This window comes from Artemia franciscana, chromosome 19, assembly GCF_032884065.1.
Source record: "Artemia franciscana chromosome 19, ASM3288406v1, whole genome shotgun sequence".
Classification (NCBI taxonomy): domain Eukaryota; kingdom Metazoa; phylum Arthropoda; class Branchiopoda; order Anostraca; family Artemiidae; genus Artemia; species Artemia franciscana.
This window is the reverse complement of record NC_088881.1, coordinates 20,063,450-20,081,252: the sequence shown is the minus strand read 5'-3', so window position 1 is coordinate 20,081,252 and position 17,803 is coordinate 20,063,450. Positions and strand designations below refer to the sequence as shown.

General features: G+C 35.3%; 2 protein-coding genes across 11 annotated transcripts in view; both read left to right on the top strand.

The window, feature by feature from the left end:
- Positions 1 to 8,154, top strand: part of LOC136039392 (germinal-center associated nuclear protein-like) — an 85,253-nt gene extending 77,099 nt beyond the window's left edge. For both annotated transcript variants that reach the window (XM_065723087.1, XM_065723086.1), the window contains exons 14-16: positions 2,347 to 2,463; positions 5,550 to 5,610; positions 7,900 to 8,154. In XM_065723087.1, coding sequence (XP_065579159.1) covers positions 2,347 to 2,463; positions 5,550 to 5,610; positions 7,900 to 8,108 — 387 coding nt within the window. In that variant the 3' untranslated portion in view covers positions 8,109 to 8,154. The remainder of the gene's footprint in view (positions 1 to 2,346; positions 2,464 to 5,549; positions 5,611 to 7,899) is intronic.
- A 6,762-nt stretch (positions 8,155 to 14,916) lies between these two features.
- Positions 14,917 to 17,803, top strand: part of LOC136039389 (probable enoyl-CoA hydratase, mitochondrial) — an 82,839-nt gene continuing 79,952 nt past the window's right edge. For 4 of the 9 annotated variants that reach the window (XM_065723082.1, XM_065723081.1, XM_065723078.1 and 1 more), the window contains exon 1: positions 14,917 to 15,004. The gene's annotated coding sequence lies outside the window, so the exon portion shown is untranslated. The other 5 variants (XM_065723074.1, XM_065723077.1, XM_065723076.1 and 2 more) reach the window with 5 other exon arrangements.

Sequence of the window (17,803 nt, the reverse complement as noted above, 5' to 3'; positions counted from 1 at the left end):
AATGAGGTATTTTTAACTTACGAACAGATGATTGTATCTCCATGAAATTTGATATTTAGAAGGATATCGTGTCTCAAAGCTCTTATTTTAAATCCTGATCGGATCTGGTGACATTGGGGGAAGGTTGGGGTGGGGAAACCTAAAATGATGGAAAACGCTTAGATTGGAGGGATTGGGATGAAACTTGGTTGGAAAAATAAGCAGAAGTCTTGCATACGTGATTTACATAATTGGAACGGATCCGCTCAATTGGGGGGGGGGGTAATTCTGAAAAATATGAAAAAATGACGTATTTTTAACTTACGAAGGAGTGATCGGATCTTCATGAAACTTCATATTTAGAAGGACCTCGTAGCTCAGATATCTTATTTTAAATCTGAACCGGATCAAGCGTAATTGGGGGGGGGGGGCAGTTGAGGGACCGGAAATCATAGAAAATACTTAAAGCGGTGAGATCAGGATTAAACTGGATGGGAAGAATAGAAACCTGTCTAAGATACTTGACTGACATAACTGGACCGGATATGCTCTCTTTTGTGGAATTGGGGGGGGGGGGGTAATTTTGAACATTGACGTATTTGTAACTTACGAAAGGGTGACCAGATCTTAATGAAATTTGATATTTAGAAGGATCTTGTGCTTAAAGTTCTAATTTCAAATTCCGACCAGATCCTGTGACATTCGGGGGAGTTGGAGGGGGAAACCGGAATTCTTGGAAAACATGAAAATTGGGGTATTTTTATCTTACGAATAGATGATCGGATCGTATTGAAATTTGATTTTTAGAAGGAATTCATGTCTCAGAGCTCTTATTTTAAATCCTGACCAGATCTTTTGACATTGGGGGGAGTTGGAGGGGGAAATCTTGGAAAAACACTTGGAGTGGAGGAATCGGGATGAAGCTTTGTGGATAGAATAAACAAATGTCCTTGATACGTGATAGACAGAATCGTACTGGATTCGCTCTCTTTGGGGGAGTTGGGGGGAGGGGTTCAGTGATTTGGCGAGTTCGGTGCTTCTGGACGTGCTAGGGCGATGAAAATTGGTAGGCGTGTCAGGGAACTGCACAATTTGACTTGATAAAGTCGTTTTCCCAGATTCGACCATCTGGGGGGCAAAAGGGAGAGGAAAAATTAGGTATTTATAACTTACGAGTGGGTGATCGGATCTTAATGAATTTTGATATTTAGAAGGACTTTGTGACTCAGAGCTCTTATTTTAAATTTTGGCCGGCATTAAGCCTCTTATTTTCCTTTTTAAATCAATCTATTGATTCATAGAATTTTGTTAGAGCTCATACCATATGATCTCTTGGCTCTTAGCTCTTCTCCCCTCGTCACAAGTGCCATATGAGCTCTTAGCTCTTGTTTTCTTTTTTTTTGCCTTTTTTCTAGTTATTTAAGCTCTTTAGGGACCCGAAAATAAGAAACTTCGCTGCTTAAAGTCTTCTCTTGGAAAATTTGTAGTGGTATATATACATTTCTTAAATAAATTTGCACATACTTGGGGTTAGAATTCCTTCCTCCACCCGAACCATTTATTGTATCACTCCCTTCTGAAAAATAAATGGCCAGGTAATTTACTTCTTTATTGTTTTTGCCCTCTACCCAACTAACCCAAAAATATCTTAGTATATGTCCCTTAAGGGCTGAATTTGTTTTCACTTGTCTTCATAATAGGTAGGGGAGACGGGCAATGAGTGGGACGAAACATAATTCTCCACCTCTAGCGCAAAGATTCTCTTGTGTGATATTATATGCTATATTTTATACAAGGATGAAGCCAAATTATAATACTATGTGTTACAAAGAGAATTCTCTTATTTAAGTTTTCCAAAAATGAAAGTTTCTCCTTGGAATACTACAAAATCTTATTTCCTCGTTTCCTAAAAAAAAAAAAAAAAAAAAAAAAAAAAAAAAAAAAAAAAAAAAAAAAAAAAAAAAAAAAAAAAAAACGCAAATACGGGTATATCTTTACTTCAATATACTTGAAATATAATGGATAAGTTTGATGATACTAGTAAAATTAATTAACTATAAGGAAATAAAGTTGTAATTTTTGTTTTCTAAAGATTGGTTAAAAGCCAAATTTAATTTTCTTACAGGATAAGATATGATTATGTCTCATAATACAAGTATAGAGGTTTGAAATAATTATCGGTATCAATGCCAACTAACGAAATATAAACAGGCAGAATCCAGTTTTCTGCTACTTTATCATTTTGCCTTATTACCAATTAATGTACATAAAAATGTTTGTTGACGATTCTATCTGAGATCACAAAAAATTTTCAGTATTAAAAAATTATCCAGTAATTTTATTGTTATATTTTGCCGACCTTTATAGGTTCAAAGATGCTTATCATATTTGGCGAAACAATCAGCTTTTCAGCATGAAGATATTGTAAAAAAATTGAGAGTGGAAGAAGATACTACCCTAGCAGTAGAGACACCATTTGAGAAGGTGAGTTTAATGTATGGAAAGTGTGTCTCAAGCACATTAATGTTGTTGAATACGATATATTTATGCTGTTTTGAATCACAATAAAAAAAAAATCAGGTTAAAGGCAGTTGAGTGTAGGTAAAACTAGTTCGGACTGGGTTTCTATTTAAACTTCTTTGGATCTTAGCCAATTGCTGGCTAGCCCAACCCAAGCCAGTATTGGTGCCTGTGACCTATACTAACATGACTTATTAGACTGCAAAAATATATTTCAACCGGGAAGGAATTTTAGAACGTTAACAGCTTTCTGGATCCTTTCCTTTGGGAAGAGACCCGGTCCCAAACTCTCACCGAGAAAAAATTGTCTAATCCTAAAAATTTTATCAGTTTCTGTATTGGAAAAATAACTGTTTGTTAGAAATTTTCTGGCCATGAAATAATATATCTTTTTTTCCTATCTCTTGGTCTTGAAATGTACACTTTCTTGGCCATGGGCTATTGCCTCTTTTAGGTGACTTATTAATCCGCTGAGGCAACCCTTGTGTTTGGCCGTCTCATTTTTAAAGAAACTTTCGCAAGTGACAGCCTGTTTGGCGTATAATGACTCTCACCAATGTCGCGAAGTAGCTCGGATTTCGTGCTTTATAAATGGCACCCTACATTATTTTTTCGTGTTTAAGACAGAAAAGGCAGGCATATATTTCTTCATCCAAGATAGGAGAAAGAATTCGTGTCCAAATCAGGTGAAGAATATATCAGACCGTGCAGGGCTGGGAAATTGCTGGAATGAGGGAAAGGGGATAGGAGGGATGGTAGGGACTGTATCTAGGGTAGTTCCTAGTAGGGTAGAGTATCAGGAAGCTCGGGTTTTGCAAGCTGAGAAGGCCACCTCGCCGTCCCTTTGGCTATATGCGGAGGTCAACGAGAACTGGGGCGAAGAAATTTGCCTAAAAATGGGATTAGCTCCGGAAAATTTGAATTGGGTAATTTATGAAAGGGGGAATTTTTTTCTTGGAGAACGTGGGAGATATTTAGGCAATAGATTGAGGGATGGTCCTTACAGTTGCCCTATGTGTGGAGAGATGGATGAGTCTTTGCATCATTTTTTAGGGGAGTTTAGAGAGTCGAGGGAGTTGCGCTTGGAAATATTTGGTAGAGAGATCAGGGGGAGAGATTGGATTTTGGAAATTTATCGAAGTAGGTGGTTCTTAAATATAAATATATTGGAAAGTTCGTCCGGGTTGGGACGAGATATCGTGATAATTTTATTGAATAATTAGTTTTAGTGTCTCTTCAGTCTAAGTTTTTTTGCTATATTTTTTTGCTTGCTTTTTGTATGTCACCATGGCCTAATTTGGTTTTCGTGTGAATAAATCTATCTATTTCTATATGCTCTAAGCTTTAACGATGAAGATAGCATATACTTTTAAATTCTGGTCTCACCATTAGGAGGGGAGAGGCCTATGGTGAACATTAATTTTAGGTCCAAATTTTTTCTTATTAGAGTCCTTTGAATTTTGTATGCTGTAAGAGGGCGAGGTTTCACCCCTTCCTTGCGTCTATTGCGTAGAGTTATGGGTTTATAGCGTTTAATAAAAGTCAATAGTATATTAAATCAATTAATTTGACGCCTAGGGATCATAAGCACCAGCACTTTAGTTATTGCGTAAATTGTAATGTAATTACTGAGGTTTTTTTGTAATCGGGATACTTACGGACAAAAGCCGTTAGACCTTGATAGGAAATAAGAACTAACGTCTTAATTGTGCCGCTTGGGAGTCAGGATCCAATCCAAACTCTGTGGGGGGGGATAGATTGGGTCGATTTGTGCACTGATACTGCAAAACAGTTCTGATTGTTCGTCCGACCTTGATGAAACTTGTCCATTTGCAAGTTGCCCACCGCGCTCATAATAACGTTAACGCTTATATCTTTGTTATTCTAAGTTAAGAAATGGTTTATAATTTCAAAAGGAAATTAAATTCGTATTTTGCTGGTTACAATTGAAATTACGTTGCCTCTGCATTTGTTGCACGAACCCTTTTCACTCGTTTCTGTATCGTAATTTAGGATACATTTTGCTGGATTTCTTTAGATTTGTGTAATGTACAAATAAGTTTATTAATAACCTGTCTTACAATCAATAGAAAATATCCATTAACAGAAATGATTATAATCCTAGACAACACGGTAAGCAGCACGGACGTGCTATAAGAATAGTGTCAGTTCATTTGTTAATAGATTAGTTTATCTGTCATCCGTCCATGTGTCATTCCTAGGATAGAACTAAGGTAGATAGCCATAAAACTAAAATAGTCATAGAAACTATAGTTTTCCGAGTGTTTGGTTAAATGGTACGGGTAAACAGCGGGAGTAAGTATGACTCTTATTGGACCAGTACTTGTTTTTTAGCTTTTAGAAAGACAAGTCCACCTAGAGTCTTAGGCAGGTTAACCAAGAATTTAAAATTGACTTGGGACCGTTAGATTGCCTGGAATTAGAGGTAAACAAGGCACACCTACCTATGGTCTTAGGCAGGTTGACCAAGAATTTAGAAGTTGCCTGGAATTGCAAGGGGAATGAGTGTCCGAAACCTTAAAAGGCCGGTCTGCCTAGAGTGCTAGGCGAACGAACCCATTTATAAGCTAAGACAGGTGGGCCAACAAAAGATGAATGGTGGTTCTGTGTCATTTGTCATCTTTTGTAATTTTGAACATGTTATAAATACTAAAAATCAATTCTTCCTTCCTGTTCCACCTTCACAAACTCACTTGCGCTAAACTAACAATAAGGTTTACTTTAAATTTTCATAAAACCAAATTTTTTTGTCTCTTACAATTGTAAATCAATACTCTGAGAGATATTCATGAAGAACCATTATAACCATAAGTGAGATTTTACAAAGAAATTATGTCTGTCAGTCAAAATCGGGTTAATGTTCTCTAATTTAAAGAAAAAAAAACATTAATGCAAAAACTTTGGTTGCCAAAGATTCAAATCCAAGCCATGCTTCTTCACAAGATACTCCTTAAGAGAAGTCTACTATTTGATTAGCAAAAATCGTATGATAATTGTATCCTACATTAAGTCATTTTGTATCTTTTCAGTCGATTCTTTTGGGAGCCGTAACTTACCGAATACCAGGAATTTCCGAATTTATCGCAAGAAGTAAGTAAATATTATTGTGTAATTGCTGTCTATTATTGAATGCGTTTTTTTCCTTCTTCTCGTCAGTCGATTATTCTTGGGAACGCTGTTCTGCGATTCTTCTAACTGAGACGGTATTGCTGTTGAAAGGAAAAATACGCTGAAAACTAATTGTTGGTAAAATGTCACATTTCCAGTGCAATTGCAGTTCTTTTGATTGACGGCTGGTTAAAGATTAATTTCTACGAGCGCTTGTTGTATACCTTAACCTTCTTATGACAATTGACGTAAAAATAACATTATATTTCACTTTGTTCGTTTTTGGGATGTTGTTTTTGTAAATTATTTTCTGATTTAGGGACGCGATCAAAACCCCATAAGAAAATTAAAGTACATAGAATGTAATTCTGTGAAAAGCCACGTAAAATCCCTTTTATAAAAAATGAAACACTACATAAGCAGAATGTAAATCCCCATACAGGGAAAGTTTTTTTAGGCTATAATAAGAATCAAAAGCTGTAATCAAATTAGAAAAGAAGAACGATATTTAATGCTTTCACAAGTTAGAATATTTCTGACATGGGTTCGTTTGCTTAAAAATTGTCGTGAATTTCATTGTAGCTCTTCTTGAAGAAGTTGCTTAAGCCTCGTGTAATATTTGAAAATTTGGACGTATCCTCTTGTAACAGTAAAGAATTCCTAGACATAAATTATCTGCCATTGCAATGCTTTTAAGAAAGATCTTCCCAGCTGTTTCAGTCATCTTATGTAACCAAGCATTGGAAAGATTTTTTTTATGTCATCTCTCTAAAAAAAAAAAAAAAAAAAAAAAAAAAAAAAAAAAAAAAAAAAAAATGGGTCTTCAATCTTAGTTCTAGTTTTATATTTTAAGGTCCCTACCACAGTGAAGCTGTAGATATATCCAACATTCCACGTGGCAATATTTCCAAAGTGTTGAATATTGGATTGTACACAGAAAGTGGAGCTTGCATTTTTATACCATAAGTTCCAAGGGCATCTAACCTTTGACTTGAGTACCCCTCCCCGTAGGAAAAAGCAAAACAAAATCAAACAACGTGTCAAAGAGTGCTTTATTTTTCCCTTGAATCCAAATGCAAATAGATGTACAATGTTTGCCATTGCATAACCCCGTGACCCTATTAATGAAGTGTCAGGGCTTTCTGGAGTTCCAACTTGCTATTCATTCCTTTAGGGTCAATCAGATTTAAAAAAAAATAGATTCTACCGCTTAATTATTTAATGGTACAAAAAAAAAGTGATCCTTTATACGCAGATTTTCCAATGATGTTCGAAGTCCATATCCAAGAAACGAAACATTGGACAAAAGGAAAATGCGTTTCAATAAACATAGGCTGTAGGGGGGGGGGGGGGGGAATACTGTGACTTTTAAGGATGGACACCCCCCCCCTTCTCTTTTCTGAGATCATTGGAGAGGATTTTTCAAATGGCTGCACATATAAAATATAAGATTTATGATTTACTTGGAAAAAATCATTGTATTTTGTCTGAAACTGCAAACAAACTCAAAATAAACTCAGCCTTTTGGACGAAATCGTTCTACATCCAGAAATCCTATTAAACTAAACAGAGCCTGCTTTGTTTCCTGTTTAGGCTCCGAATAGCGGAGATTGACAGCGAAAACCTCGTACTGGCGGTACTGCAACTTAATTATCTTAAATTTTCTTTCATGTACTTCTGTTGCATTTTGCATGGAGCTATGTGCGTTATTTTAAAGAGTGTTGTGATGAGCAAGTTGTAAGTCCATAGCTATATACTCTCTGATTAACTTTACACACTACAAAAAGAGACGTGAAAGAAAGAAAAAAACTATAGATTCAGCCCCATACAGGAAATGAAAAAATTTTTAAACATGGGTCTTTGACCTTGTTTATGTAAACTGGCTAATAATGTTTTATGTGCGTGCTTGAAAAACGCCTCACTTGCCTTAAACCTGTTCAAATACATTAACTCCTTGACGTATATTTCCATACTCGTGCATCTAAACAAAAGTTCCTCCACTTCAGATTAATCAAAAGGACTCCCAAAAAAGATAAAAAGAATAATAATTTAAAACTCTATTCTATGGCACTTTAGACCTCCCCTCACACGTTCGTTCAATAAATTTGTTGTTCATGTGCTTTTGCTTGCGCAATTTCTTATGCTTAATATCCATTCTGTTTTAAATCTGACATAAAAACCTGTCTTCTTTTATCTACAACCGTCTGTAAGTATTATTTTCTATTTGTGTGTTTTTAATTATTTGTATTACTTTTTTGTTTCTGATTATAGGATCTCAGAGAAAACGGAATCTGGAAGAAATGGAATCTAGTGCCCCAATTACTAGTGAACCTCCCGAGCAGCGAGCAAAAATTGATAGGCTGAGAACTGTTTTCTTCAGGGAAGTTACTGACTTGCGCGTTCAAATCGAAGAAGAAAAGAAGAAGACAAAAGAACTGGAAGAATACTTGGAACATCTTAACGACTCTGTGCATTATTAAGTTTAGACGATTCTTGTTTTTACTTTAAAGTTTTTTTTCTAGTTAATGCATTTTGACTTTTTTTTTCTTTGAAAATCAGGGTCAACTTAGCTTAAATATTGATTTTTTTTATTCTTTTTTTTTATTATTGAATCAACCATATTAGAACGCGGATACTTGGGAGTCCTATTATGGTAGATTCAATAGGAACAAAGATAGTTGTTTTCAATAGAGAACTCAATCGATGATTGTCTTTTTTTCTGGTATCAAAGTATCAACTCTCCCAAGTTTCCAAGAAATCAAATCTCCCAAGTTTTTAGGTAAATCTGATAACCAACTGATGCAGTGGCTCCCCTAGGATGTTTGAAGTTCGGGTTGCTAGCCCTAATAACTACTTAGACTTAGTTACTACTACACGTAGAGGTGCACAGGGCAACAACAGTAGTTGGCCCACAGCAACCTGTCCTGAGGTTCTGACCAGGGCTCTCTTATCAAAGCGTTAAGGCAAGCAGTGATATATTTATTCAACGCTACCAATAAGACGACAGATAATCAAAAATCGTAAATTGAAAAATAACTTTTTTTTACTTAAGATTGTCATTCTGAATTTCAAGTTCAGGGTATTGTCAATTTACCTGTACTTTTAATTGAATTAAGTTTAAAAGAAAATCAGCGTTTTTTAAATTTGTAGAATTCCATGAGAAGATCATAATCAGTATTTATTCCACACCTTGTTTCTTGTCAAGTTTTTTTTTTCATTAGGTCTTTAATTTAACGCAACGAAAGAAAGCTAAAACTCCTCTGGTCTTTATGAAGTGCATTATAACCTCGAGAACAAAGAACACCTAAACGATTTTTATCCTCTTGTGAAACTAGGGTGTTACATGTATGAGATACCTTGAGTCGTTTAATCTCGACGTTATTTGCCAGTCATTTAATCTTAACATGTATAAGCTCGTCATGGAATTTGACTGTCAGGTTGTTAGAAAATAACTTTTTCAACTTTTAATTTTCTGAATTTAGAGGTGCGATCGTGAAATATGTGATCCGATAATGTATATGATCAGAGGTAAAAGGATTTATGATGGCTCTACATGGTAATTCAGATGAATGTTAAGACTACTCTTAATATTTGTTATGCTGGAATGAAATTATAAAAGTAACTCTTGGGCTTAGCTGGAGTCTGCCATAGTAGACACTTGAAACCAGGTTGAATGGAAGAGGGTGTTGATTATTGTCTCGATATCCTTAGCATTGTGTCGATTTTTGAGAGGGTCAAGGAGGGTAGATCATTTAGTAGACTCAGAAAACTACTATTGCATAGATCAGTATTACTAAAGAAATAATCAGAAACTATCTATGGGGTAATACTAACATGAAAATACTTATTAGTCCCCCAATAATTTTGACTAATAGGACTAATAAACGTGAAAAATAAAGAAAGTCACTTCCACTCTATGTATTGCACGTTCAAAATGTATATGCTGGTATTACAAGTTATTATTATAAAATTTACGGTGTCATTTCGACACTAAAGCCTAATTTTTACCATTTTGTTCTTCCTTGAGACGTTGGAACTGGTCTTCAATGAGATCTTTACCAATAGTAGATGTGTTTCATCCCTCTCAATGGGGAATTTGGTCTTCCCATCTCTTTGTCCTTCTTAACACTTACAAAACTTTTGTAATAAAGTTTTACTCTCTGCAACAAAAGATGAGAAGGAAGTTTGCTTTTTTTCAGAGGAAAGATAAGTTTTAAGTTTTTGGCTTAATATTTGTATTGGACGGACGAATTAATTCAAAAAGCTGTTTAGTGGTTGTTATTACCGATATAAAGAATTTTAAAATGATTATCCCGCGCTAAGACGCTGAACTGCAATACAGTCAGGTATTGTCAGTAATACAGTCAGTTATTGTCTGTTTCGTAAGGGTCAAAAACATAGAGATATAAAAGAGAAGAGATGCCAGATTCTCGCAAGGTATCACTATTTCTTCCATTCTAAAATCAGCGTGACTCTAGATCAACGAAGAGATCTGGCAGCAAAATTCTGCAGAATCTAGCCTCTATTTTTTTCTATTTGTATATTTCTTCTAGTTTAAATTTTAATGAGGAACCCAAGCAATCTATAAGAGAGCATGAAATCATTAATACTTACAGATTGCAAATGCAGTAATAGAAGTTGTACACAGGATGGAAAAACAAATCCGTGGCAAAGTAGAATTAGACACAGGATAAACAATTGGTGCGGGTCTGAGCCTTAAACCTCTCTCATTTGGAAGGTGGGCTGGTAATCTTGATACTTTTCTAGTGGGTGTGGTTGCGTCTTGGTCCGGATGATGATGAGTTATGTCCAAGATTTGCTCTTTGACGGTGTTCAGTATCCTGCCGCATTACTTGTAGGCCGTCCCTTAAGTATTGCACTAGGATCTTATTTCCAATGTGTCAGCTTTATCTTGAGTCTGGTTGATGGGATTGGGGCTCTAGAAGGGTAGGCTTCATGTCTTGTTTCATGGGTGGAAATATTTTCAGCCTATTATATTGCTTTGTGCTGTGTATTAGCTGGTAGGTAAACCACCGTCATCAGTGTTGACCTGACATCCTTGAAGCAAGGATGTGCATTCGCGGAAATTATAGCGGGAGATGAAGCATTTTCAAAACTCTTAGGCTGTCGCTCCTTAGTGTCGATCCTGCCGAGGGATGTCAAGGTAAAACTTGGAGTCGACACTCCTAATTTCCACCAAACTATATCTTATTATATTTACCTTTCTAACCAAAGGAATAGGGTAAAGCGTGTACTCGGTAATACAAAAATAAATTGCTGCATAATCCTCAAGGTCCCACAGATGAACAAAGGAACATCTCACCTAGGCAAGAAGGGATGAAGAAACCAATCAAAGAAAACAGGCATAATTAAAAAAAAAAACAATTGGAATAACATCTTTGAATGGAAATTTCAGCTGGCTACGCATTTCAGCCAACATCCAGGGATAAGCCATGTCATCCTTACGGAATTACAGGCTATTAAATTTTTAATTGATTTAGCCAAGGTGACTCAGCCCTACAATTATTGTATCATTTAATCCTTTTCGAAAATAAATTTGCGAAAGTAGAATTGTAAAGCTTTACAAAGGAAAAGGGGAATTTACGGAACTAAAAAAAGAGGACATTATATGAAAAATAAGTGGGCGTTAAACAACATTCAACCCGCTTATACTGAGATAAATAGGCACGACCATGTCCTTGGCTGGAATTTTTTCAAACTTACTGCTTATCCAAGAATTAGTTTCTCTATTTACCTGGCTCTTACATCAAAATATATTTTCTGTTCGGCTTGCTTTCTTAGTCTCATATCTTTGAAGTTTTCACTGGTGGTTGGATATGACTTAGCTTTCCGGTTTTTGCTAGGATTACTGACCTTAACTGTCTGCTCATAAGGAGCTTGCCTGGAGAGCCAAAATTGTTTACTGGTGAATTCCTTTACTCAAGGAATGGTATATAAAGACCTGTGTTACTTTATAATGCAGTTTTTACAGTTATTCCATCGGGAAGGTCATTTGATTGGGGGACGAAGGTTGACTATTCTATGTCCCAATCTTTTGGGAAAATCTTAATTCACCGAGCATTCTTGATTGACTCAATCAGGTGAAGTGTGGCTTCATTATCTAAATATTCCCTTGTTGAGCTTTGAGTGTGTATATATATATATATATATATATATATATATATATATATATATATATATATATATATATATATATATATATATATATATTTATATATATATTTATCCCCGACTTGCTCCTAAGGGTAGTTTGGCATTGTGTGGCTTAACATTGGTTCTGTTTTAGGATTCCTTTTCAGCTTGCCACGTGAATCACAATTGTCAATCATTTTCCTATTTCTTTGTTTAAGTCAGTAGACTACTAATCTAGCTTTTTGGTCCGTTTTTTGCCTCCTAAACTTGACTGATAGGGTTTTTCAAGAAGTTATTTGTACATACGAGGGGATACTGGTATTTTATCTGACTGAAGGGTCGTTTTTGACATTTTATATTTGGTTTGTATTTGTGAGCAGTCAGATTGTCCGCTGGATCATCCGTTTGCAACTAAATTTTTGAGTTCCATAGTCTTTTTTGTGAGTCTGGTGCGATCTTGATTTCAGGAAACTGCTGATAGATAATTAGAAAAGTTTTAAATAGACGACACGTAAAGATGTAGATGTATCGTTCAGTTTGAGTGCCTAGTTCTGGTAGAAATAGACGGGAAAGGGCATCTAATACTGTCGTTTGCATTACAGTCAAATCCTAGGATTGCTTTTGCAGCACGACTCTTTGCAATCCAGGGGGGTTCTTTGGAAATACCATGCATTGAGACATCTTCAAGTGGCTTGTGATTCAAAAAAAACTTTTAATAATTTACCATAAATAACTGATGAAACCGCTTGTAACCAATTGCAGATGCCTCTTTTTCAACCTCTGAATGTTCTTTTTCCTGCCTTAGATGGTTATGCCGAGGTGAAAGCACATATTTTCTCAATACACCATAAAATGGCTCCTAATCTAATCTGGAAAGCAACGACTCTTATTATGAAGATCTTTAGACAGTTGGTTAAAGTAGGTAGCGTTGTTGCAATTGCTCTCTTTGGTTTTTGTCAATAAGACACCATATTCACTTTTCAGTTGTATTTTTTATCTCTCCTGATGGTATTCAATAGGTCTTTTAGCGGCTCATTTATGTTGAAAGGTTTGGACTATTTTCCCGAGATAGTTAATCACCCTAATGAGAGTAAGCAGGTCCACTGGTCCTTAAGGGTTTGACATTAGTAGCATGGCCTTAGTTTCCTGGATTTTGTTTCATTCCTTCAGCTGATAGGATTTAAGCGAAGTAATTTATTTCAATTTTTTTTAAATGTATTTATCCTTCCACAGACGAGCTCCGTTTTTACTGGCTGTTTTTAAGGTTTATTCAAGATGTCTCTCATTTTTTTCATCATTTTTTCATGCTCTACGAAATTGTCAATTGCAAGGCCACGCCCAGTGTTTGTAATTAAAGCGGTGAAGATTTCCCCCGTTTTTTCTAAAAGTTATTTTATAAAGAATTAAGGCCAAAAACATATAAGCGGAAGTGATAGCGACTAAAGTTAGCGTTATATGTTGTAGGATTGGCAGACTTGGAATCTAGATCCATGCTCAGTATACGTGACGGACATCTAGCTTTGATAATTTTTCGTTTGACTTAGTTTCAACACCAGCTTATTAAATATTGGTAGTGGATGGTGTAGGTATTTGACACGATTGTTAAGATATCTTGGGTCTAGGCGTAATCATAGGTTAAGATCTAAATTCTCGATAAAAATTGTGGAGTTTACCCAATCTACTGATTCTGTCGTTAATTCTATGTTTTTCTATGTGTCCGATTTTGCTAGTTCTGCTCTGAAACGGTCTTACACAGATTGGGTGATTTTTTTTTTTTTTTTTTTTTTGGTAGAATCAGTTTTAAATCTTTGTCAGGTGTTCTGTACGGGGTGAGTAATTTTAACGAGAAAACTATTGATATGGCGGAACATACTATAACTGCCCTAGCTAATCTAAGTCTACGATTTTCAGTGTCATGTCTTTCTCTTAGTTTTTCACTTTTTAAGCTGAATATGAACCTATCTCGTACTATCTGAAATTCATGGCTATGACAAATTTCTCTCCATTGTCTAGACTTGTGGGTTGTTGCTGTCTTTTCTGTAACTGAAAATGTGCTAAATGCCTTTCTTCATTTTTAATCTTCCCAGAAATTAGATATGAGGACTTCACTGTATCTGAACTTCCATATAGTGGGCCACTGAGCAACAGGGATGTAATTTGCTAAGGGACAGGCGGGACAACTACCCTTCCAGGCCCCAGTTCCCCCAGCTGAAATTTTGCGTCTTCAAAAGCTTGCTTCCATTGAGTTTTAGTTTAGTTACACACTGCTCTATGGTTTTGAAATCATTTTGGTTTCATTTATAGAACTTGCAGCACTCAAGAATGGGACTGGATTAGGGTTCAAAATATTCTTGGAAGAGTGTAAGATAGGCTTGTGGGTTGTAGTTGTCTTTTCTGTCACTGAAAATGTTCTAAATGTCTTTCTTTATTTTTAATCTTCCCGTAAATTAGATATGTGGACTTCACTGCACCTGAGCTTTCGTATAGCGGTCCACTGAGCATTAGGGGGTGTAATTTGCTAAGGAGCAGGTGAAACAGCTGTCCTTTCAGACCCAGTTCTCCCCAGCTGAAACTTAGCGCCTTCAAAGTCTTGTCAAACTTACTCAGTTCAAGCATCCTAAGAAACAGATTAGTTTTCTTTAGTATACCTTTGCCTTCATGGTAATATATGGTGGATTTTTTATTTTTCGCTTGGTCATTTTCACTTGACTTGGGGTAAATTGCTCTGACTTCCCCTCCCCCTATCTGATTTTGACAAAATTAGACTCCTACCGAGCATTTAATTAGTTTGTTCTCTGGAACTTATCCAGTCTGTTTTAAAATTTGGCTGTTTGTAGTCTATTGTTATACTCCGTACAGAAAAACCACGTTTTTGGGCACCAGGTTCCAACAAGATTCTAGACTCTGGCTTGAAATGGGGCAGTATCTGATGTCACGTTCGTTTCCTCTAATTTAAACTTTCTAATAGGCTAGTGAACACAAGGAAATCTACAAACTTATGCATAAGATTAACAAAATTGTTAGGTTTACTGGTAATGAAATTCTAAGTGTACTAGATAGGATGAGAAGACAATCACAAGCAAGATAGAATAAGACACGCGGAATAAAAACGTACCAGAAGTCTAAAAATCTTGACGAAACTGCTATCTAATAAATCTTTTTCATAGATGTCCTGGGAAAAAGTAAAAAAAATCAGACAAATTTTTTGAATAGCAATTTAAAGGTAGATTTAATTATTTTTGTTCCAGCAGGAAAATGGCTTAGGAACCTATCTCTCCTTGTTAAGAGTTATTTTACTGGCTGCTTTGAACCAAAGTTGAGCTGAGACAAGTAGGCTAGGCCTAGGCAACTGGTGTTCAGGCCAAGTCCAATGTTAAACAAAGGAAAAAGCGGGAATATTAGGATTAGGCTTGATTGGCCTTCATCAAAGTTTCAATGCAGTTGTCCTAAATTTGTGGAAGGGTGACACACCAGTAAGCAATACAGACATATCATAATCTTTTACAAATAGCCTATTTTGATTAAAATATAACTTTCATTACCTTGACTGGAAGGTTCCCAATCTTGGAAAGGATGTAGGGTAAAATTCTAGTTAATTGACTTCTTGCTATCTTGGAAAGGGTTCAGTTTAGGAAAATGAAACTTTCAGGGATGGGTCTACAGGCTAAAGTATGTTCCAGGAAGGTATTTTAAACTACCAACCTCCATTTCTTCTCCCTCTAGAGGGCCCTGAAGTTTGCCTACATGACAGGTCTATACCTATTGAAATTTTGACAAAACAACATTTTACCTTAATTTTCAGTTACTAGTTGCCTTTTCTCTGCCTTTAGTTCTGAAACTGCAATTCCTGTCATTTGAGTAGAACTTGGAGCCATATCAATGTTTTTTTTTCAAAATTTAGGAAATGTACTTGCATATCTTTAAAACCTTATAAAATGGAATTGAGCAAAGTTATGAAGCTGAAAACAATTTTGTTATACTTCAATTAAGCAGAAGATCTATTTTGCAAGGTTTCACTTTTATAACACACATACTTTTAAAGGTCATCAAAGGTCAGGGCCCTCTAGAGGGAGAAGGAGTAGAGATAGTTGCTTCAAAATACCTTTCCAGGACATAGTTTAGTCTGTAGATTCATCCCTGAAAGTTTCATTTTTCCTAACCTAAACCCTTTTTGAGATAGCAAGAAGTCAATTAACTAGAATTTTACCAGGATGCAGAAAGTTGAAACTGGCTTATGTTTAGGATTGGTTGACTACAATCTAGGATTTTTATATCATTATACTTATACTATATTATAATATTATATTATAATACTTATATCATTATGCTATATTATTTATACTTGGGAAAAAGTTACCACATCCTAGTCTATATAAATAGCCTACAAGCTTGTAGTTTAGAGCTCTAGAATTTGACCTTTGTCTGAAGGGTCCTAATTCTTGACCTTTACTGGCTCTGGCCTAGTGGTTGGATACCTTAGAAGGAAACATTATAAAATTCTGAAAACTGCTTTAAAATATCTAATAAACATCTACTTATATTATTTCTAAGAGTATTTCACTTCATTTTACCATTCTTTTCTGGATATCTTACCCTAAATCTCAAGAACAAGAATTAAATCCTAAAAAAAATACTGCAGAACAATCATAAATAGCCTAGTCTACTTACTTTTCTCATTCCCAAAAGTGCATTACTTCATTTTGCTCCACCCCCTCTTCCTGATAGATAAATATTCAGGCCACCTTATATATGCCATTACATTTTATAATAACAAAACAATGAATTCTAAAATTTTACATACAATTGTGATGGCAGCCATTTACATACTTAGAAAGAACATTGAATAGAGAACCAAATGGCATGTCTCTTTTCTTATCCTATAGAAAACCTTAACCTAGTCATTGAATTTTAATAGGCTGTAAGTTCAACTATTTTTACTGAAAGGGAGAACTATATACTTTTTGAAATCTAGTATTTGGTAAGCCTAGAGACCACAGGCACATTTGAAGTAAAAACTGAAAAGTTATGAGAACTACTTTGAAACAATGATCAAAACTTACCTTATTCTTAAAGGTTCAGCACATCTGCTTATCTCCCTACCCCCTCTGATGGATAAATATGCATTCAAATTTATATATTCCCATTATAATTGACAACTATGCTACTCTTATCTTTGCTGCTTGAACAGTAGGCTGCTATACATATTGTATTTGGCTCTGAGCCCAGAATTAGGGTTATTGATAAGGAAATGTATTAAGAAAATAATCCTTACTTTACAATATGAAAAAATTGTAGTTAACACACTTTTAAAGTGTACCCACAATATATCCCCCCCATAATGTGCAAATATATAGTACAAATTATATATTTCTGTCCTCCCTCTTTACACCCTCCCAGGAAGTTCCCACTTTGTTTAAATTTTTCCTTAAAACATTTCCTACTCCAACCATGGGACAACCTGCATCCTGTTTGGTCCTGGATGGTTGGCCAAAAAGGAAAATCTTTGGGAATATGTCATCATTCATCCACAGAATGTGCCCTAACCATCTCAACCTATCTCTCATTATAGCCCTAGAAAGCAGGATTGAAATACACTTTTTGTAAAGCCTACTGTTTGACAACATGACATAAATCAATTCTATAACTGGACTAACCAGTAGAGGTTACACTTTAATATATTTATATGCCACATCTTCCACTTTGTTTTTCAAAACATGCATTATGGACAATGCTCTAAATAATCTTCTATTTGTGGCAGTCAATAAAAAATTTCTAGGAGTGACTGTTGAGGAGGAGCTAAAATTTAATTTGAATGCCAATTCAGTGGCTTCTTCAGCTCATCAAATGTTAAGGACCATCAAAACATCCATCATAACATTTAAGCTAGTAACAAATTAGAAAAGATTAAAGGTTTATTAAAAATTTCATGAGCTGAAATGTTTTTTTTTGTAATTAAAATCAAACCAGAAAATAATTCCTCAATAGATATTTAATTTGCAGATTAATGTCTATTCTTAAGTTG